Here is a 24,558-nt window from a genome sequence, read left to right on the forward strand (position 1 = left end):
CTTCAACATTAACACTAGTAAAACTGTCTTAAATTCCATTTAATACAAATAAAGTTCTACTTTTGATACTTTATGAACATTTTCCTGACTATAATTTTGTATTTTTATGATTATTTAAGGATTGAGATTCTAAAACCAAGACTGTCATTTCCTCAGTCCGTCAATAATTCACCGGCTTTATGCCAAAAATATCAACAATCCATTCCTCAGCAGACCAATCACAACAGATAAAATGACACTGGAACTGCAAATGAAAACGTCTGAGCATTTATTTTATTGCATGTGTGCATTACAGTATAAATACCTGTTAAGAGTGAAAAATCAGTAGCAAAAACAGAAAGTGGAATATAGTGGCAGAAATACTATAAATACAGATGTACAGACGATGTAAATGAATATAAGTGGAAAAGAAATGGAAAAGAAATATAGAAAAGAAAAATAAGTGTCACTTTCAAAGTACCACAGTCAATTTTAATACAGCAAAGAGTAAAAAGACTCATACCAATGTGTCAAATCCTTACCGCGAAAAAGGCAGGCTACTGTAATCATTACCATTTAAACTTCAAAGAAACACTAAGTGACTAATGACTTAGTCATACTTAGTATTGTGGCCCAAACCAGCTCAATGTGTATTTTCATTCGAAAAATGTATTATACTCAAAATATTTCCCAGGAATGAATAATCCAGCATGTTATTTCAAGCTTCAACATTCCTCTTTCTTGGAGGCATTCAGAAATAATGAAGTTTTACAATTCCACGGTATTCTGGAATGTAGGAATAAAGTGGCGAAGTGCCGTACGACTTCCCATCTATCTGTTATACATATGTATAACAGATATATGCAAGAAAAGATACAATACTCCAAAAATTAAAAGAAGAGGTTTGTGGGAAGGTTAAAAACAGAACAGCTCTGATCAAGATGTTATGTACAGTATTACATGTTTGCTGCTCACTTTGTGCTCAGGAATGTCAAGTACTACGTTTAAAATATGAGGAACTGTAAGACTATGAGCAGCATAAAAGTGCACCCTCTTCAAAAGTGGAAAACAAACAGAAAACAAAGGGAGTACAACCATCTGCCAACTCTGCGTCCTTACCCAATCACCCTCCTCTCCATCTGTCCATCTGTCAACCAGGGCGCCTGTAGCAGGCCTCCTTGTAGGAGGTAGCATTGACAACGCTGAACATGTCTTTTCTAACAAAAGACAGGAAGTTTTTCAGAGGGCAGAGTGGCTGGCTGGCGTGGCGGTCGTGGGATCGACAGAAGGTGGTGTGAAATGTTACGTCCTCACCGTTGTAAAGCACCCTGATGAACAGTTCCCCGTCTTTCGTCTTGGACTTCTCACCTTTTCCAGCTTTCTTTTTTGCCTGTCCTTGTGTCACTGGTGGACTCTTCCACAGTTCAAAGACTATCCTTGCTGCAAACCGAGGGAACCTGGCCTCCTCCAGTCCCAGCGCGCTCAGCAATGGGGCCACGGTGACGTCGTGGGCTGAAGCGAGGGTGAAGACCTCCTCGCCCCCTGCCCGAGGTTGTCGACCAGCCTCACCGGCCTTGGCAACCCGCTCCATCTTGGTGGCAGTTCGATTGAGGTAGGGGTACATGGCCAGGATGGCGTACTTACGGTACAGCCCCATCCTTCTCCTGTCCACCTCATCATCCAGCTGTTGCCGACGGATTACGGCAAACTGTGCCATAGTCAGACATCCACCGGAGCCTGTGTCTCCCATGGGAGCACATGGGAATGAAAGGTCATGGCAGAGGTGGCACAGCAGGGAGTCTATAGGGTTTGCAGCTCGGAGCTGGCGGGTGAGAACACCCAAAGTGCGTGCCATATCGACATAAGTCCTCTCTAGTTCGGTATCGGCCACTCTGAGCCGATACTGCCTCCTCTGCTCCTCCTCCAGGTATCTGTTCCTGGCAGGGCAGTCACAGGCTGAGCCACAGAACAGCGTGCTCCACTGGTGACGCACCGTTAGTCTTGTCCAATCAAAATCTGGGATGAAGCCGTAGAGGAAGGCCAGTCCGCTCTGGAGAGTGCGGCTCTTACCTGTGGTCTCCACCCAAAGCTGGTGGGGTGACCAATCAGAGGGAAGGAGGTTGTGGCGTTTGTAGGCGTGGTGAAGGAGCTGCCCATTGCGAAGGTGCTGCACTACACCTGGAAAAGGAAGAAAGTTTGGTGCTCATTTATACCGGATTATAATGAATGCCAAAAAGAACAAATGACTCCTACTGCATGAAGGAACACATTTAATCAACTAATACTAAACGTGTTGGGAAAAATAGCTGATGTGAATTAAGTGGGTATAAATTATCATGTGTTCATGTCGTTGATTCAGAGTGCAAAAAACTGTGTCCTCGTACCTGTCTGTGTGAGTTCTCCCATCTCACAGGCACTGTGGTTGGGCAGACGGGGAACAGAAGCCAGTGGTGACTCCCAGTGGCCACGACTCCCTTGGCCCATGTGGCTGATGAAGGAGTTCAGCAGAGGGTGGGAAGGCTTCCTGAGGATGGAGAGGGATGACAAGTGGACAGATGTAATCCACAAGTGTACACTATATTGAGATAACCACACAGCTACTGTAAGTTTAAACTCATGGCTGCTCGTTTATGCTATTCTGAACTACTCTTTAAATGGATGCTGCAGCTTAAGCAGTAGCTGTAATGTTACACTACGGTGGAAGCACAATGATCCACTTCAGCTCATTGTATTACAGCAAATTAAACTGAGCAGGGGCAAACATATTCAGAAGCATTTGAAATGTCTTAACATTTTTACCGCTGACACCAGAGAACTCACTGTAAAACCCACAGTTTGCCTTTCAGAGGCAGTTACAGCATGAGACTCTCTCTCACCTTTGAAGAATGTGTGTTCTTGTCTCCGAGTCTTCTAAGTGAATAAAACAGGATGTTTTAGTATTCTATTTTAGTCACTTAACAGCTCATCATATCTGGTCTTCACTCAGCCAGATTCAAAGTACATAATAGGACATAATAATAATAATAGCAATCTGGGAGGGGAACAAATCAACACAATTAATTAATGAAGACTGTAATATTTTAGTGTATTACCCACAAGCTTTTCCTCATGATAAGGAAATCTGTATCATGCACATGTGCAAGTAATCAAATGATGGCTGAATGATGGCTTTCATTCATTGTTTCAGTATTTGGTGTCCTGATATAGGGCATGGCTGCTCACCATCACCCTGACATGGCTTACTCCACTAGCTGCAATTACATAAAATTCTATATTTATTTCTATTTAATATGTCCAATAATAGTGTTAATAATACTCTGGGGAAATGGGCATTTTGCTCTATTTTTAAACATTTAAAAAGCTTCACAATACATTATCCTTTAGAGTCCCTCTCTAGTCAACTAAACCTCTAAAAACCTATGTTTGTGTATCAGAATTACACATTATATTTAATATTACAATACATGCCATGTATCATATTACATACAAGTTTTTTTCCATTAAGAACTTCCTTAAATGCAACCATACACCACTTCCATCTTTAGAATGCCTGCATCTATGAAGTTCACCGTGCAAGTTGACAGGTTTGGTTCTTTAGGTTTGTTACACATGAACCCTCTGAAGTTTGTGTCTCTCTTTTTGAGCCACTGGTACACTGTGGTTTCAAGGCAGAAATACTAAGCGAAAGTGTTGACTTCTTTTTCTGTTTACAATGTGTCTTGCAACATATGAAGAAACTGTCAGGGCTCCCTCCTCACCCCCGTCCTTCCCACCTGACATCCCAAATACCCCTTTACCCCGCCTGTTTCCTCTTCCTCTCCTGTTCCTCTCCCACTCATGCCCCCCCTCTCTCTCTGTGTCTCCCTTCGGTCTCCCATCCGCTCCTCTCCCGCTGTCTCTCCCTCTGTCTCCTAGGTCTCCCATCCGCTCCTCTACCCCTGTCTTTCCCTACAGCTCGTCGCCTGAGTGGAGTTCGGCTTCCCAGCTGACTCCACTCAGGCAATCAACCACCTCTACGGCTCCCAGACAGCTGAAGGACATCGACCTGATTACACTCCACTGCAATAAGAACCGGCTCATCCTTCCACTCCCTGCCAGATTGTTGAACAAGACTGCACAGTTCAGTTTGCTCTCTAGCTTCCTGAAGTCAGTTGAGCTTTTGGCGCGTTTTTAACATTGTTTCTCTCCTGCTTCATCTAGACCCAGCTGTCTGGGACCCCCGCCGTCCTCCTTCCCCTCCGGCTCTCCCCAGACCATTCGGCACCGGTTTCCCCCTCACTGGACCCCCCCATTCCTGCCTGGACCCCCCGACCTGCTTCCCTCCCAACCACCCGTAGACCCACAGCAGCCAACCGGCTGCTCCCGCCTCCTCGGAACCCCTCCTCATCCACCGAATATCAATCCCCTCCAACGTCTGCCCACCAGGGATCGCCCCCACCTCCGTCTGCGTCACTCTGGTCCTCCCCAGGACCACAGACGACCGCCAATCCCCGGTCTCAGACCCACCCGGCCACATTCTCCCCCCATCAGCCTCCCACGTCCCTGCACTCCTGCCATATCCACCAATAAACAATAAAAACCCTCTTCATTCCACCATCCTTGGTTGTGAGGCTCTCTGCTCGGGTCCAACCCGCCTAAGCCGTGACCGAAACATCATAGGACATGTTAAAAAAAAAAAAAAGGTTACAAAATGTGATTTTCACCAGAGTATGTCTTCAATAATTTTGCTGCAACCCTATACAAACATTTTTAAGCGAATGTCAGGGTTATGCTTTGATCCTGTGTGAACACTGATAGAGTTTGAACTTTATTCATCAGTCATTCATTAGTCAGTATAGAAAAATTCTGCAGGAATATCATCCATCCATCCATTATCTATACACCGCTTAGGGCCATGAGGGGCTGGAGTCTATCCAGCTGATTTAGAGCAACGGCAGAGTTCACCCTGGACAGGTCACCAGTCTATCACAGGACTATATATACAGACAAACAATCACACTCACATTCACACCTCTGGACAATTTAGAATCACCAATTAACCTCAGCATGTTTTTGGACTGTGGGAGGAAGCCAGAGAACCCACAGAAAACACACACATGTACAAGGAGAACATGCAAACTACATGCAGAAAGATCTCAAGCACAAACTGGGTATCTTCTAGCTGCAAGGCAACAGTGCTAACCACCGAATCACTGTGCAGCTTGTTGGAATATTAGTAATCAAATAATTCTTTATTTTACATTTCAAGCAAAAAAAAAACAAAAACCTAGCTTAATATAACTATAAAACTCAGTGTCTTTAGGTTTATGTTGGTAGTGAAAAATAAGAATTGATCTGTAGAAAACTATGGCTGTCATCTGCCATTTAAAAAAAATTCAATCAATCAAGAAATCTTTCTACAATTAATCAATAAGGTAAAAAAAAAGATTAGTTGCAGTCCTAAACATTGGGAAGTCCATTATATTATCTTGTCAGCATACAGAAAGTCCTGCACGTGGCCGTCATTCTCCACTTCTACCACCAGGTGTCTCTCTAATCCAACACTGCTCCACAGCAGCACTGCTCAATATGTGTGGGAGGGAATATGGGAGATGGAGATATAAAAAGATGAAAGAATTTGTTGCCTTGGGACACACACACACACACACACACACACACACACACGCACACACACACACGCACACGTGCGAGCACCAGCACACACTCACGCAGAGAAGCTCCCAGGGACAAGGGCAGCAAAAGGGAGCAGTCGGTGATCTAGTAGATTAGAGATGATTGAAGATTACAGTTCAATAAAACAAATCTGTGGGAGCTGCAGCTCAGCTCACCCAGATTAAAGAGGGGCGCACACACACACTGTTTCCATAGTGATAATGGAGTGGTTCAGGAAAAGCTGTAAAAAAACGACCTGCTGTCATTACCCTTAAATCAAGCTTGTGATTGTTGTAACTGACCGAGCACAGTAAAGCCTAATCTGGCATCTACAGCCACACAGGATAATTACATGGTGACCAAGGACAGTTTCCCCTTTTTTGTCAAAAAAAAAAAACAACAACCTCAAAGCACAAGCCCATATATTTAAAGGCACTTGTTTCCTTTTGCTGTCACATTGCATCAGCAGTTGTTGTCATCTAGCCACTTGCCTCTGTGGATATAATACATGCAGCACAAGGAAAATAGGAGTGCCAAAATGAAGGAGCTACTGTGCCCACCAGTACTCCATTCTGCTCTGTCATCAGCAGATCAGCTTGCTGTGGGGAGTTTGGGACAATTTAGATTTAATTGGCTGCACTGGGAGACTGGATGTCAGCGGATGGGGACACCAGTGTGGACAAAGAGCCAGCCAGGCTGTCTATTAGGCTGATTGTTGCTAACCGAAGATTACAGCGCCCAATTACATTAAGCAGGGATTATTATCACTGGATAGAACGGGCGAAAGATTAGTGAGGAGGGAGGAAGGGACGGAGAGATGATGGAGAAGAGGTAGTATGAAAGAGGAGAAGGAATAAACAAAAGGGAATGAGAGGACGAGGACGAGACCGGGTGGGCAGTGCAAGACAAAAGAAAGTGCATGGGAGGACTGATGAATGCAGAGACAACACTGACAAAGACGGTATTGGTGGAAGAAGAAGACGAGAATGTAAGAGAGAGGAGATGTTCCCTGCAGAAAAGAGCTCAGTTAACCGCAGACGGAGACAGTGGGTCGGCAAGCTGGTGCCAGGCTACACACACACACACACACACACACACACACACACACACACACACACACACACACACACACACACACACACACACACACACACACACACACACACACACACACACACACAGTCATGTTTTCATGACTTCAGAGGACATTGCATTGACTTCCATTCGTTTCCTGCAGACTTTAAATATAACTACTACTTGCCTCAACACCTCAACCTAAAATTTTATTAGCTGCATTATGTGTTTGCCATTTGTCTGCATAAAAAAAAGACACATCCCCATAATGTGACTGCGTAAACAAATTTAAGTCCCCACAACACAAGCAACACACACACTAGCCACACACACACCACTGAGCTCTCTGTAGGAACCAGCCCTGAGCATATGCTAGTTGGGATCCCTGTAATTACACTGTTGCCTGAATGAAAACAGAAATAGTGACATTATTAGCATGACAAACAGAAACATTAAGTAGGCTCTCCATGCAAAACAGGCACATTCAAACTACAAATAATCCAAACACACTTTGCAGCTCAACTCATGCCATTCCAGCATGACGGATCAGCTATGTCCACCTTTTTGAGCTCCCAGTCTCTTTGTATTGGAGTTTTCTGCCACCTTAGAATCTGACTCTTTAATTTAGAGAAGGAGCTACACAAGAATAAAATCAGAGATGTTAAAAGAGAGAGATTTATCATTTGAGGAATCTGAAATATACATCAATGGAAGAATTCTGTAGCCCACAGATAATGGCTGTATGATACATGTCCTGCCCTTACTTTAAAAAATTCAATTGTAAAATTCAAAGTGGTTAACATCCAGCCAGTTTAGGGGACTCTTGTTGGTAGCCCAAAATTATTGCCTGGACATTACCAAGATGGCTGCCAAGCGGCAAGACTTGTCCATTTGCTAAGAGTCCACAGCCATATTAACAGTTCTCACACACTGTGCTAGACCTACATGCTAATTTGAGTATGCAAATGCATTCAAAGCAAGTGTGTTACCATCCAGACTGTACAGATGGATGACAGGTTGCCAGAAGAGAAACCAAAATAGCTCAGAAATGGGTGCCAGTGACATCATTTGCAACCAGGGTGTGAGCAGTTGTGACTCGGAGTGGAGACGCAAGGCAAAAGGAAGCACAAGAGCATAACAAATCAGTAACTAACTATCAGTTACTAATCTGTTTTATCTTGAAAATTATATGGTATACAGATTGCGACAGCTGGTCTGTGTCGAGTTCAGTGATGTGTGGTCACATCTGGGCTGGACAGCAGCTGACACTTCTACACCGTGTCTGCACCACACCAGTCACAACTGTGGAGACTCTTGATGCAAATGTCAACAGCACAAGGTGGCAGCACTCACATCCAGCAAATCTTTGCTTCTTTTTTGTATAGTTGGAGGACATGGTGATCCATCTTTATATGAAATCTATCTGAAGGCTTTTTCATGCATTTTTAAATAGCACATTTAACAACCTGAATGCTGCAAAAGTCTTGGAGAGTTGAGAAACTGTAAAACTGTGGCAGATGTGTGGAAAGGTGATGACTCTTACTTCTTAGATTAAAAAAAAACAACCACGATATTCCCAACACATTTGCTACAGGATGATGGTTGAAATGTACTCCTTTATACTAACTATCTCACTGCTTTGTCTTCTTCTGCAGTGGTTTAATGCCACCAGACTGGAAAATTAGATCTACTACCTACGTATCTTCATATCTTCATCTACCTCTGAATCACAACACAAACATAGTAGATGAATACATTTATGGCATTCTGATTAATGTCAATGCTAAGTTCACTCTGAAAACAAAATGTTGACCCCATGGCAGTGCCAGAGGAATTATTTTTTTTTCTCCTGTGAACCACAAATGTCTACTCAGAATTCTATGGCAATGCAAGTTGTTGAAATGTTTCAGTCAGGCACAAAACCCTCCACTGAGAGACTAACACCGAATACACTGCCGATAAAAAAACAAATACACAGTCATCACGGATATGTCATTAAAATGAGAATAAAAGGAGCCAAAATTGACAGAAAATGTGAAAATCAACAATTAACGAGGGATGATGGAGAATTGCTAGGTTATAAACAATAAAAATTACCATGCAAATTGATGCTACAACTAACAATATATGCACTTAAACATTCTAATTGCTCGTTATAATGCTGAACTGTGCACTGCAGAATATTTTAGCTCACAAAGTGAGGCTTCATGTGTCAGGATGTAAAAGGTGGAACTCATTTTACTATCAAACCGAAGCAGGCATCATGTGGTAGCCGTTCAGCGCAGAGGCCTTTAAATAACCTGCACTCTGGTGGATGGGGTGTTTATCAGTAAAGTCAGCATGTGTTGACAACCTGTACATTCTCTGCTTATGCACATGTTGGACTTCATTATATTCTGTGGTTTCCTTTGGCAGTGTGATGAAACCCTTGAAGTTATGAACATAAAAAGAGGTGGATAATATTCACACTTGACTGTTCCTGTTCTAAAGTGCTATTACTGGCTGTTATGTAACCATAAAGACTGATCATTAACCAGACTGACAGTTTGTACAAGCTGGTATGAACTGAACATTCAATACTAAGAGTCTACAGCCACGTTGGTATGTGAGGCTGTATCCACGTCCAATGGTAAAAACACAATCCAAAAACAATGCCGATGCTTTGTTTCCACATAGCTCAGTGTACGTAGGCGGGTCAGCTGGAACTCCATTCATTCCTATCCGAGCTTTTGTGTTTGCAGAAGTCCTACCCGTATTTTTTCCAGTCTGGAATTTCTTTGCACACAAGTGAACTTTTGTTGTGATATTCAGAGACCCCACACTGTGTCCCAGGAGGGTTGAAAAGCGAACTGGCAAAAGTGTTAACAGGTTGTTTAGTTCCTTGACTATGCTGAGAGTCAAATTAGTTCAGCTGTGTAACATACAGAGAGCATGCATAATGGTTTATCTGCTTTGTAATAAAATATTTAACAACCTGGCTCCACACCTGACAGGAGAACCTCCTCTCTTGTTTTTCACAATGCATCATCGGTCCCGTTTTTGTCACAGGTATGCTCCAGGATATTACAAAAAAATCAAGCAGTAAAAAAAATGTTAAAATTAGTCTCACTCTCGCACGACTGTAGTGAAGTTTCCATCCATTGGTAGAGAAATGCATAGTCTAAATTATATGGCATTCTGGACACTAAACAAAGCTGCGTGCAAATGAAGTGTAATGTTCAGTGTTCATTATGTCACAGAAGTTTCACAGAATTGGCTTTAAACACAAAGTATTTGACATTTCTACACCAAACCAAAAATGGCCTGACAAAGGAACAACATAAAACCTGGACCTGAGGATGATTCTGGACACAAAGCGAAGACCAAAGTCATGGACTGATGGGCAGATCAATATTAGCATTCCTTAAGCGGAATCACTAAAATGATGCAGGAAAAATGTCCCTGAATGATGAAACTGAGTCGCTAATGCCCTTCTTGCTTTGTTTTTGTATTATTCTTCAGAATGTAAATGAAGGCTTCATCCTGTACTATAAAAAATGTGTTTTACTACTGAGCCACAGGAGAACCTTTTGCAGCACCAGCTTGGTTCACAAACAATATACTATGTTGGAATACTCCAGCTAGAAATGACAACAGACTGAGCTAAGGGAAGTAAAGCTAAGGGAAGTAATGCTGGCTCCATGGCACATTAGGTCTTTATTTTCCATTTTAGTTTCTCACATAAAAAAAACCATTGAAGCAGCTCAACCTCTGTCATAAGAGGCTTGTGTCCTGGATGACCTCCTTTCAAGCTTGTAATCAAGGGTAAGGAAAATATCTAATATCTAAATGTACGTTGAATATCGGCTGCAACCTCCTAATCTGAAATGCAACAGTGCATACACTGTGCCAGGTTGAGAGATTAGAGTGCGTCTTGTGCTCTGTCCAGATGTGCAAAGCTGATGTGCAAGCAGTCATTGGCTTAATCTGAACCCAGGTACACAGGCCAAAAACAGGGATTTATTTACCATATGATCAAAATAAATCATCCAAGAGGACGTGGGTGCACACATCAAATACCATCTGACCAAACTACAGGTACTGGATTTAAAAATGAAATGTTTGTTTTCATCGCACATGTGTATCCACACATGCGGCATTTGCATAAACTCAAGTAGATGTAAACACACAGAAGCTGGATGTCAAAGTGCTGATTTAAGACTTCTTCTGAGACTCATGTTCAGAGGCAAGCTGGCTTTTAATAACTTCCTATCAGGAACTCTTATCTCGCCCTCTTGAACGAGCAGCAGAGCCTGTGTGAGCACAGACGCTTTAAAGGAACAACTGAGGGGAAGCGATACAGCCCAGAGAACTGAGTGCAATGAATGAAGATGATATTAATTTGAGTGTGTGTGTTTTTCCCTCCCACATTTTTGTGGGGACTTTCAGCAACGCCTGCCTTACCAGAGCTGCTCACTGAGGACGTTGCTCAAATCAAGCGAGATAAAACTGTCAAGAACTCTGCCCCGACAGACCACACACATGTGAATGTGTTTGTGATTATGAGCGCGTATCCGTCTGCACCACAGCACAGCAGAGCAGATGTAGAAAACCAAAGCCACCCGCAATCACTGACAAATAGAATGACTCTGGCAAACCAAATGATTGCTCAAGTGTATCTTCTACAATACTCAGAATCGGATGCTGATTTACAGAACATGAATTAATGGCTGCAGGGCTTCATAAACATTACACAAAAGAGCTATTTTCTCTTTAACACATTGAGATCATTTTCTGACAGGCGCTACCTAGCCAGAAGTCCTTTTTATAAGAGAATATCAAAGGCGGTCTCAGTAAATGGTGTCTCACTCTCAGGTCTTCTTGTTAAGCATTACACAGAGGCGGCTGGAGCTGCCAGGAAGAGAGTCACTGCAGCTGGTGGCATTTTATGCCCTTTAGTCTGACCTGGTTTAATTAAAACCATGCATAAATCTTTATATTCAGACTCCAGAAACCAATGAAATGTCTTTTGTTTAGCTATTCATTTTCTTTCTTGTAAATCAATCCAGTAAACATTCCTTCATGTGGATCATAGCTAGTTCTGGTCCGGTGTAATTCTGCTTATTTGGCTCTTTCTATAAGTCATTTGTACACTCCCTTTTATTCTCAATCATGCTGTTAGATTGCCAAATTAAAAAACAGTTTCTGGCTGTGGCTCACTTGCATCCTTTGGCCCAGTGAAATACAGTCATAAACTAAATTAAATTCTGACAAAAAAAAGACCAAGAACACCACAGCCGTCTACAGTGTTATACAGAGGAACTTCTACGTGCATGTATTCAAAGCTATGTGCTGCACTTCTATAATATTTTTCATTGGAAGCATTTGTGTACCTGCTGGTGGAGAGGGTGCAGTCGATGGAAGGTCGCTTGGTTTTGGGAATGGAGTAAAGTGGATAACGGTCACCATGGCGAATCATCACCTGGACAGACAGCAGCTTGTAGTCGGCAGGACTGTGACCTGTCAAAGGAGACTCATCAGCACTTTTTCCAATGTAAGAAGTGACTCAAAATGTGCTATTTTACTAATCGTATTACATTCACAGAAATTAAAGCTGCTTTGTTCATTTTATCTGCAACAACGATCAATCAATTTACCATGTGTAATGTGCGACTGATGGGTCAACATTTATCGGTTGACTCTGCAGTTTCTCTCATCTCTAAAGAGCTTTGTCCTATCTTTCAGCCACTTGCTTTGGTTATATGGTCCACATTTTGGCATTTTGGTTCTCTTTGCTCTCGTCAAAAGAAAGATATTTCCATTGGTAAAGCTCTGATAAATCCGCCGTTCACTACCAGACCAAGGCCAAACTTCTCACAGACAAAGCCAGCATCTGGCTGATAAACACAGTGTAGCAATTGGTAGACATCAAAAACAGAGCAAAAAGGTGGGTAAATGTTGTACTTGCATGACACCCAGTGAATGCTGATGTTTGTCTGTCTCAGTTGAATGTGTAAGTAAGCAAATGCAGTGTTCTGTCTATACTTCTGTTTCCCCACAAGTGACCAAAACCAATCAATCCGTGCAGGTTTTAAAAGATACCAAATGTTTTCATAGATAACCTCTGTTCGTAACTGTAAAAGCAACCTCATTCAAACTGAAAAAAGTGTGCTCTGCTCAGGAAAAGAACCTACAAAGTGAATGTTTATGCACATCACACCATTTCAAAGCAAATGTTTAATTAACAAACCTTGCAGCCGTGACACTTGAAGCAGCAGCACAAGATATATCGAGCTAATTTGAACATTTGTGAGGACATGAGCTGTGTGTGCATGCCTTTAAAAGTCATTTCAGAAGACAGGAGAAACGCCCTGAGGAAAAAAACAATGGTTAAAAAAAATACTTGTTCGAGATTGATTTTCAATAAATTTTAATCTTAATGTAAAAGACCAAATGGATTTTTTTTTTTCGGTGACAAAGCTGCCACCCAGAGATAAACAGAGTAAAGTTCAATTAGCGGTTGCTTGTATAACTTGTCTCGAGCGGTGAAGGATATTTGTATTGTCGCCTCAGGCTGAAAACAGGGCGACGTGCTGCTGTGCTGTACAGAGACAGAAAGAGCACTGCAGCATTATGGATGATGCAATCTAGTGGAAATTACTTTCCCAAAATGAACACACCCCTTGAGCCCTGACACACTAAAGTTGACATTATTAAGTATTTATACACTGTCCATCAAATCTACTTCTGACTCTGGCAGTGAGAGAACTCGTCTAACAAGTCAGTCTCTAAAATAGATGCAACCAATTTCCCAATCATATACAGTATTTCATCCACAGACTTCTTGCAGTCTTTAGGTAAATTAGATTGTATGTGTCAGCGCATAGGTCTCACCTTCCCAGGCCTGTTCGGTACGGTTGGGAGTGTTGCAGTAGCCATAAGCCTCGGATATGGGATTGGGCTCTTCAGTGTGAGGCACTGGGAACACTCGCTTTCTGTTCTTCCCCAGAGCCGCCCCGATGACTCCATCTGCAGCCTGGAAGGGCCGCTCCTCCACGATGGGAGTGGTGGGGATCAGGTTCACTGTAGATGAAGGTAACGACATAAGCAGACGTATAAAGAGAGTGGAAAAAAGGGATGAAGGGAGCAAGAGAAGAAGCCAAGTGAATGAAGAAAGCAAACAGAGGAAAACAATTACAGCTCTGAAACACAACAGTCTGCAGCCTCACTGTCTGCAGGCAGCCATTGATGGCTGGCTGGCTGGCTGGTACGTGGTACTTCCAGCCTCACCACTTTCTCCTCTGTCTCTTTTGAAAGTGCTCTACAGCAGAAACATGCAGCCAATAAACAAGAAAGATGCATTCATTTCTTCTTCAACAACAATTACCTTGAATAAAGACCATGAGGAAAGTTGTCAAACTATTCTGGCCTGAACCCAAACGGTTAACAGGCTCCAATTTGCATGCATAGCTACAAAGGTGGGACATAAAACCTGCTGACTGCACGGGTTTAAATAAACTTCAAGATGATGATGCATATAGGAAAGAGGAAAACGTAAAGTCAAATCCCCACAGGTGCCACCATTTTGGTCACACATGCAACCAAATATAGGAGACTAAATACTTTCATTGGTCATAATGGTGTACATTAGCATGTCTGTGTGTGTGTCACTGGGTAGCCCACACAGAGAGATTTAACCTCCTAAGACCTGGCATCCGCATATGTAGACATAATTTTTTTTCTAAAAGAGCATAATGCTCATAATAATAAAAACTAAAATAATAATAACATAAAAACAACAAAAATAACAACATAAATACTACATAAAATAGAAAAAATAACAAATCTAACAATCAGATATTAGATACTATATTTATTGGTTACTCCTCATCCCAAATAACTAAAAGAAATCTAAAATGCAAGCCCTACCAAAGCCCAGGGCTCAGGAGGATAAGGATATGGTTTCAATTTGGGTAAATTTGACATTTTAAATCACTATTTTCAAAGTAAATTTTGGTGACACACTTGCCTGTGTTGCTGCACTGCAGTAGCTGAGTGGGGACTAGAAGCTTCACTTTGCACAGCTGCCTCAAAGCATCTACTAATGCATGTATGGAGCATCAGTAAATTGTAGCATTTAAGGATGCATCTGAGACCTTTAACGAACATTAGTAAATTGCAACATCCAACTACAGTCTGCATGTGAGATGTTCCGGGGATATTTTAAAATTTTAGCTCCGGAAAACAGCCTGGGTTCTCTCTCCCTCTCTAAACTGTGTCTGCATACACATCGGTCCTGCTGCACCGTCCACCACCACCAAGTTCTCAAGATGTGGGAAACAGGATGAAACAGCCAACATTATGCACTGCTTTTATTGAAAAGAGTGCAGGCGAAGCATAGCTGGGATCAGTGCTTTTGCTGAGCAGTGAAATGTTTTTTTAAAAAGTGCTGTAAGAGCTCCAGCACAGCAGCCCCCCTTCCCTGCAGCATTTCAGTGCCAGGTAGCAGCAAACTAAAGCGGTGAGGAGGCAGAAATGATCATCAAATTTAACGCTGCTTTTTAACATAGCCAGAAACCAGCTCTGCACCAACTGAGGGGGTAGCAGACGAAAACGAAATCCATCTCGGTTCATCTCCATATCAACAGCTTTGCACCCCAAAACCCCTCACAGTCGCCGCCATGTTGCCTAGACACTGGTGACCTTTGATCCCTGGGAGAAATGGTCCAGTAAGAGCAGAGGTGTTGTGGGAACCGGAAGGACCACTGACAAAGATCCAACTGTGATGAAAAAGAAGCTTGTGTGCCTTTTTGGCAAGTCGAACATTCAAATCCCACTTATGTCTCACACACACACACACACACACACACACACACACACACACACACACACACACACACACACACACACACACACACACACACACACACACACACACACACACACACACACACACAGAGAGAGAGAAAATCCAAGCTGACCAGTGAACTGTGCAAATATTACATCCTGCTGCAGAGACAGAAAGAGAGGCCCACTGCCTGTCTGATCATAGAACACAAAGAGCTAATGGGTTCTCATTTCTATAACAACCCTCAGACTGAAATCACAGACTCTGAATGTAAAGTATAGAGGGTTCACCGTTACACCCTGTCTTTCACTCTTACTCATGCAGTCACACGTACAAATTTCCACTCACTGTTCTGTCCAGCAGAGCTCAAAGTCCCTACATTTAGTGCAAATATTCACTTATGTTTGCTCTACACACACACAGCAATTTATGTGTTGTTTAATATTGCTGTTTGCTGCTTTTATGTGTCCTCTTAATGCCTTAACGTTTTATACAAAGCCCTTCGAATCACCTTGCCTTGAAATGTACTATACAAATAAACTTTCTTTCCCTTACAAATTTTCTGCCAGAATCATGTTTTTATTTGTTTAACTGTCACATGCATTATCTGAGATGGTGGTCAACAAAGCTTGACAAAACCCTGTGGGAATGACGCTGACTCTGATTTATACTGTCCTACACTGGGAGGACATAAAGTATCCTTCTGGACCATTAATGTGTCAAACATTTAGTGCTTCAAACTTCTCAAATGAGGGCATCAGCTGCTTCTGTCTGTTTTAGATCACTGAAAAAGCATCATTGCTGGGCTGGACAAGGAAAACCAGCAATCTGAAGACATCAGTCAGTTTCTGGGAAACTGCGCTTTGCATTTCTCACTGTTCTCAGACATATTAGAGGCTAAATTAATTGTAAAAACCGATCAACAGTTAAATCCGGAGCTGAAATAATTAGTTGAATAACAAATTAGCTAATCATTAGTCATTTCTAAAGCAAAACTACTTAACATTTAATAGCTCCATCTGCACAAATGGTAAAATTTTCTGCTTATCCTTGTCTCACATTTTACTACACTTATCAAACAGTCAATATGAAGATCTTATTTATCAAAGAAGCTGCCTAAAACAGTGATTGGGATTCTATGGTTTCTTTTACATGCCTTCGACAAACTTGCAAATGGTACTGCTAAGTGTACTATAGTGCTAAATAAGCCGTTTTGAGAAAGAAAGCTTCTGGGAAAATCTTGACATCAGTATATGAGACAAAATGTCCAGCATTTACAGTAAAGTAGCTGTCTAACTGAACGCAGCCTAGATCTAAAGGATGCAGACTTTCCCAGCCACATCTCTCTTCAAGAGCGAGACACTATTATCCCATTTCATCTAAAGAGTTGACACGTTTAAAGCACAAGCTGTCAAAATAATTGGGAAATTGCACTTCTATTTATGCATTTTATGTTTAAAGAGTAGTAGTACATGAATACTGTTAGGATGATTCCATTAATGGCTTTTCATAAAACATCTTAAACAGTTAAGGTGAGAGTGGACAGAAATTTCATCCACTGGGCACAGAGATATTTAAAGTACATATATGCATGCTATCTGCTAGATGGTTTTTGCATTCTGTTGCAAAACCGAGAAAAGCCAACCAGGATTTTGTTGTACGCCGGCAACACAATGACAATCCAGCATCTTATCAAATCTTTTCAAAAGTCCTACAAAGCCCAAGTCCTGCCAAATTTAGTGAAGTTTACCTTTTATTGCCTCAGCTGGCACCATTAACTACACCTAGAAAACCAAAGTCAGAAAGCTTTCTAGTTAGTAGAAAAACCCATGCGGTAAGGTCTTCATTCAAATGTTTTGAAACTGTACATGTAGATATCTGCTTAAACTCACCAGAAATGAGAAAGAAGAGGAGGTGTGCTGCGACAGTGGAGACCATTTTGACGACTGCTCGGCAGCTTGAGGTCCAGCCGCACACACTGGAGCTCATTCATTACCATAACCTGTCCCCCTGCGCCCCATACACTGCTGCCTCCCCACCGCCCAGCTAGCCATCCACACACACACATACGCCTGCCTAGACTAACCAAACTTTTGGAGGCCAGCTCAGTCACAGTTGCCCACACAATGGGGCTTTTGTACCTCCCTGCCCAACGCTACCGAGTACATACACAGCAACAGAGCACACTGCAGAGCACACACACTCGTAGGACTTTCCGAATATATGCACCCACACTACATGTGGCTGCAGTAATAAGCATTTAGGACTTCAATCTGTCTCCAAACTTCCCTTGTAGTGTGGGAGTGCTTTTTAACAAAGGTGACAACTCCATCCGAGACTGAATGTCACTAATCTCTAAAGTGTGAAGGGTTTAACACTCCACATACATCCTTACACACACTTCAAACAGGGATGCAGACTGACTCACAAACACAGGGCTAAACTTGCTCACTCTACTAATCTTCTGCCTCTGTGTCGTGTGAGTCCATCATTACACACACACAGACGCAGCTTGATTCTTAGCTCAAGGCTGTTCTGCCTCAGAAATGCACACAAACAAGTTTGTGTCAGCTATCGCACTGCAGTGATTAGTGGGTGAAAAGGTACTCAGAAAATGTGGCTTAGTTTGAAATTAAGAAGGTGTGCCCCCACTTACATTACCTGAATCCTGAGTGGTCTATAGTGTAAGCACTGTGGTATCAAAACCCAGAGGAAAGATGGAGCAAATATTGACACTGACAAAGTGTGGAAATGGCTGGCTGCAGCTGCTCACCATTACAGACCTTTTTACATTCAGGCTTTGTGTTTGGAGTACAGCAGTGGGATGTGAGTCACATCAATTACCGCTGCCCGCTACATATTTTGGTCATGCGATTTGGTATCTGTACATAACGTACACATGCATAACACACACCTGTGCTCAGTGCAAGGTCATTTTTTATTAAAAATTTCATCCTTCTTTTGTTTTTGTTAGTCTTTGTCCAGCTTTGTTTTTCTTAAGAAAAAACCTTAATAAAAATACTGTTCAAAAAAAAAAAAAAAATTCATCCTTCGGAAATGATACGACTGAGCAACATTGGCGGAGTATTGCATTCTATAAGTGCTTTTGTAGTTTATGTGTGCCATGACTGGTCTGTAGAAAATTGTCTTTGTTGAATCTGGTCTGTGGTGGAAAAAAGACTGGAGACCGCTGGTGCACAGAACTGGAGTAACACTAGAAAACACAGAAAACTGTGGACAATCCGCAGGGACACTCAAGTGTATCTGAGCACAGATTAACATTCTCCTCTGCACATTTAATTAAGCACTAATGCTTGGTAACACAGCACAAGCTAAGGATACACTGATAAGACCCTGATTGTCCTTAATACAGACTTGAGTCTTTTATTATTGACTGTCTGCAGATTAAAGATTCAGTTTAATTAACGTTGTGCAACACAAGATTGCATAACGAAATTAGATTTTTTTTCTTAATGCTCTTTAAAAAAAGACATATTATTTCAAGAATATATACCAAAGTACCTAAAGTAATACGTTTTTTCTTATTTAAGTGTGGAGAATGCATTTAGTAATCTTGCAGCATGAGAAAAAAAAAACTACTTCAAAGTCTGGTAGTACTGCAGTGGACTGTTGCCAGACACAAGCAGGCTGAACAGGCTGTGGTCGTGGTTGGATATCCTCGGAGTATCCTTTGGGCTTTGTGCAGACGCCTCGTCTCAGTGGTATCACTGACATTCAGTAGATTGGTACCCAAGATGTTCTGGGCAGGTTTAATCACCTGACTGATGAGCCCTTCTGTCTTGGGCGGTGCACATCCCATGCCAGTTTGTGATGTTTTCAGTTAGAATGCTTTCTGTTGCTTCTCTGTAATAGTTAACAAGAGTTTGGCACCAAAATTTAGCTTTTATGTTTCCTCATGAAGTACTGTGTGCTCAAGTGCAAGCTGAGATTATCTGAAGAGGGATCATCTTGGAATAGTTATTTGGTCGGTACCAGAGACTGCCTAACTGTGTTAACATCACAACAAATAAACTTAATTAAACAGGCAAACATAACACTGATATCTCAGCTACATCAAACAGTTAAGCTGTGAAAGCACCTTTATTGTGGTAGTCTGGGAGTGTGTTACTCCTCGGATAGACTGGCAGGCTGCCCAGTACCCAGCCTTTTGCCAAACGCATTCTGGGATAAGTTTCAGTCCACAGAACCTGGTAGACAATAAGCACACAGAGAAAACATGGATGGAGATACTGAGCGTTATCATTTAAATCTCCCAGCTGATATGTCTGAACAGTGCACATTTTATCTACAACAGGCCTCTGTAATAAAGACATTTTTAGTATGTTTGGCAGCCGAATGACTCGGCAGCAGAAAAACACAGGCAGTATCAGTTTGTCTTAGTGGCTATCTATGCTACTTTGTAAAAGTGTTATGTAGTGTTCTGAGCAATATTTCTTGGGAAGCAAAGTCAGTGTTGAAATGTTTGCAAGAAGGACTGAAAATCTTTTATTAAGGTATATTCTCAACATTAGTCTAAATACAATGACATTCTCTCCTATCAGTCTGTTGTATTGCAAGTTACTAAACAACCCAAGACCCACACAGCCAAACACAACACTTTTTGGAGTGACAAAGTATGAGCTGGGTTTTAAATTTTACAGGGAGTATGCACATAACACACAGGTGAGAGACCGCTGGATTAAAACCCCTCCTCACCAACATAAAGATAACAAGACTGCATTTTTTAAAAAATGAAGTGCTATTGTCAGTCTGCAAAAAGCAGCCAAGTTGTATTCAACTTCCTACCAAGGCATATCTTTGGAGTAGAGATGATGAGCTGTTAGGAAATGTGAAGAAGGAGAGTTAATATCCACATGGCACAAGAAAAGCAGAGGGCCAAGAACAAACCCTTGAAGTAGACGTCTGTGAATTTTGGTGTAGTATTGCCATAGAAAAGACAAGACAGAGCCAACCCACAGACACCAAAGTGATTCTCCAGCTGATCTAAGAGGACACGGTCATTGGGGATTTCAAAACCTGAACTCAACAATCAGAGGAACATTCAAGTCAGGTGGGTTTCAGTGGAGTGACAGACCCTGAAAACTGAATAATATGAAAGGAGTGCTGTTAATATGCTGGCTGAAAATTGCTGCAAAGCCATTTTTTCTTGTCCATTTAAAAAGAACTAAAGGTGAAGGCTGCATGATTACTATTCAGACACACTGGATGAAAGTGTTTTTGTTAAGTGGAGCTTTAACTATGGCAGTCGTTCAGCTAGTAGGAAGGGAAACATAAAACAGAATTAGCTGTTAAATGACTGCCACGAATCATGCTGAAAATTAGGTTTCCAATTTTACAACAGGGTGTTAATTTCGTTTCTGTTCTCACAGACGTATCTGGATTTTGAGTACAGGCCAGAAAGCCCATCATCTATGTTGCTGCCAGCACAGAGGCAATCAGTCCAGTTAAACAGACTGCAGGAAACAAGAATGTAAGGAATGCAGAGGGAATAATATGGAAAGTGCTTGGACCTCTGCCTATCAAACACTTAAGGATATTCCGAGGTAGATTATTGTTTCAGAAAAGTTACAGAAATTGAATGTATAATCATCTCCTGCTTAAAAGTTGGAAAAAGCTTTTAGATTCTTTAGTTTGTCTGCATAGCGCTTTGTTTGAAGGACGTACATATGGGACTGCACAGTAAACTGTCTCCTTTGCTCTGTTTCTTTTATCACAGCGTCTGAGTGTCTGAAACTCACAGACAACCGACCTTTCCATCTCTACTTTTACATCCTCCCATGACATTCTCCTCTCACTGTGAATCTACTGAGCCTCCTGCAGCACTTAACTCCCATCAAGCCCTGCTTCACCTTTTCCTTCACTGCTGCTGTCTACGTCTCAAAATAGATCCCTTTCTCTGTGTTTCAGTCATTTTAACCATGCTCTCCTGCAGCTGTTCTCTCTGGAGTGCCTCTGAGCTCTGTCATCGCTTTCCTCTGGGAGTCCTCCATGTGTCAGTCAGCGTGGCGATAGCGCCCTTTGCCTTGCTTTGGTTTTAACATGAGGTAGCCAGGAGCCAGAGAGAATCATTTACTCTGTCATCGATCATCATCAGTCACTCAGTGTCTCCTGGTAATGGTCAACAAACACCAATAAACACATAGATGGGCTTTTCCTTTAAAGCAGACAGGGAGTAAGACAGAAGGGCTGCATTGAGCGCAGACAATAAACCAGATGAACAGACAAGCAAGTGATAACAGAAAAGTGGAACAAAATAGAAGCTGATCATCTATTAAACATGAGGAGAAAATCCCTTATGCTTTCATCCCATGCTTTTCCAGGATAATGGCTCAATTCCTTCTCTATGTGTGATGAATAAATGATGACAGCAGTCTTTCTCCAACTGCAGCACTGATCAAAAAAATTAAGTGAGGGCCATTTTAAAAGTGAACCACATGAGGAAGGTCCCTTAATTATTAAACCAGCAAATATTTGACTTTCACTGTGATAATAACAATAAAAAAGACCATATCAAATCTTAATGGCAGGCATGTATGTAAATACCAGCACAGCCGCCTGTAGGCATTTTACAAAGGAGATTACAGTGGAGAAGATCAGAATGGGATTGATAGCAGGACATTAATCATAACTTCAAACATGGTGGAGCACAAACTGTCATGTAGGAGTAGAAGGGGGAAGGAGAGGTAGCCAGAGTGTTTTGGGTGTCCCAAAGTACAAACACTACATAAGCAACAAGAAAAGCACTCAGAGAGCACAGTACTCCACCAAGGCTGCTCAGTCCCGATGGATTTGTGGTAGGATCGCAACTGTGTGATCGTCAGCAGACGTAGTGTTCACTTGTTGTCATGGTTACAGTGACACCGTGCCATTGTCTTGCAATGATACAGAAATCTTTAACAAATCCATTGATCCAGACTATAAGCTGCATCACTGCAGAAATCTAATCACTTGTTCCTTGCGTCATTTCTGGTCTTTCCTGAAAATTTCATCCAAATCTGTTGGTCCTTTCTTGAGCAATGTTGAACACAAACAATAGACAAACAAACAAACATAAGGTGATTGTCACATAACTCTGCTGTGTTCCTAAGTAATAAAGAGAACTGTAGCAATGTAACAATATATTGAAAATGAAATAAGACCTAAAATGTTTTTTTTAAATGCACTAAAATTGAAATTGTAGTAAAATCCAATAATGTAACAACTTGCAGAATTATTACTCAATACAAAATCCAACAAGAAAAACACTAAGAGAGCGCAGTACTGCTCCAAGGCTGCTCAGTCATTGCATCATTTTCGACGGATGAAATCTTTAATAAAAAATTACGTTGCGCTGCGAACAGGCGTGTGTTATGCATGTGTACATTATGTACAGATACCGAGTCACATGACCTAAACATCTAGTGCAATTGATGGGACTCAGACACACTCCCACAATTTAATCAAATGTTCCTTGTATCAGATAAGTTCTGGTCGATTTGTAGTAGGATCCCAATCATGTGATCGTCAGCAGCCAGCTGACGTAGTGTTGACTTTTTGTCATAGTTACAGTGACGGCGTGACGCTATCTTGCAATGATACAGAATTCTTTGACAAATCTGTGCATCCAGACTATAAGCCACATCACTGTCAAAATCTAATCACTTGGTCCTTGTGTCATTTCTGACCTTCCCTGAAAATTTCATCCACATCCATTTAGTCCATTTTGAGTAATGTTGTGCACAGACAGACGGACAAACGTATACCAATCATCACATAACTCCACTTGTTACATGGTGGAGTAATAATGTAATAACTCTCCTGACTGATCTTGTAATATTACACTTCACAGGTGTTTTTTTTTTCCCTCAAACTGATTATGTCATGCTTTGGTACATATGACAGCACTACGTTCATTTTTAGAATTAAACGTTCTCTGTTTAAAATGTGAGAATCATACTGTATATATTTTAGATTTGAATGAAAGAATGTCTGTTAAGCCCTTTTTGGACATAAGATATGTAACATTCATAAATCTTCAATGATCTGTTTCAGTTGTTGTAATCTGTCATTGCGACATAGATCACTTTTCTTTGAAGCTTCATTCAAACATACCCTCCACAGTGATTCACAGCAACAGTGTGCAGGTGGTATTTGTCATGAAAATTTAATAGTCTATCAAGTGAAATAATGCATAATATTGCACTGACAAACACAAGACCACATCTAAACTCGTGGTTTAATAAAATGATCTAACTGTAGAGTATGAACTGTGGCTCTATGGGTGACAGCTCATCTGTCCGATGGAAAGAAAATTACACAATGTCAATTTCTATTAGATCCTGATTCATTCTGTCTCCATGTCAGGGAACAAATATGATTTTAGCTAATTAATGAAGTTATTTCTGTTTCATGTTCATAAATGTACGCAACGTTCCTGTGAGTTGAAACCGATACAGATGTGGTGCTGGGTTTGATCTGCGAAGACTGCCACCGCAACTTTAGCGGGAAACTTACCAGGATGCTCACTCAGACACGAAGCTGTGATGTGATTCCATCAAATTAATGAAAAGAAGTGCATGTCTGAAAGAAGGTTTAGGATTAAGTGCAGACTCGGGATGAATGACGTCTGGGAAATATAGAACTGTGATTTGTCTGACAGATGTTGTGATTTGATCTGCAACAAAATATTTTGAAGTCGAGGTTTAGTTCAACAATCAGTGTGTGACAGATTAAAACATGCAATGGAGCAATGCCACATGAGATATTATCAAAATCATGACTGTCACGAAGGGCGACAAACATAAATTCATTAAAATACTTACATGGCAGTTAAATTCCTGAGTCAGATCCTAAACCGCAGCACTGGCAATTTGTCAACTGCCTTGTTTTAACTGTGACTTCGACTTGAAATCGATTAGTTGTTTAGTCCTAGTGCAAGCTTTGAGGACACACTGCACATGGGCAGAAACGTGCACTACCTCCTTGGGAGACTGCCATGTCATAAGGACCCAGAATTCCAAGTCAGA

The 24,558-nt window shown here is 41.6% G+C and overlaps 1 protein-coding gene across 3 annotated transcripts in view; it reads right to left on the reverse strand.

The window, feature by feature from the left end:
- Positions 1–251: 251 nt before the first annotated feature.
- pxylp1 (2-phosphoxylose phosphatase 1) overlaps positions 252–24,558 on the reverse strand; it is a 29,705-nt gene continuing 5,398 nt past the window's right edge. For 2 of the 3 annotated variants that reach the window (XM_022200500.2, XM_022200501.2), the window contains 4 exons: positions 13,579–13,767; positions 12,078–12,204; positions 2,364–2,503; positions 252–2,157 (listed from right to left, as the gene is read on the reverse strand). In XM_022200500.2, coding sequence (XP_022056192.2) covers positions 1,130–2,157; positions 2,364–2,503; positions 12,078–12,204; positions 13,579–13,767 — 1,484 coding nt within the window. In that variant the 3' untranslated portion in view covers positions 252–1,129. Of the gene's footprint in view, positions 2,158–2,363; positions 2,504–12,077; positions 12,205–13,578; positions 13,768–17,424; positions 17,584–24,558 lie in introns of those variants that run through there. The other variant, XM_022200502.2, reaches the window with a different exon arrangement.

This window comes from Acanthochromis polyacanthus, chromosome 13 (genome assembly GCF_021347895.1).
Source record: "Acanthochromis polyacanthus isolate Apoly-LR-REF ecotype Palm Island chromosome 13, KAUST_Apoly_ChrSc, whole genome shotgun sequence".
Taxonomy (NCBI): Eukaryota; Metazoa; Chordata; class Actinopteri; family Pomacentridae; genus Acanthochromis; species Acanthochromis polyacanthus.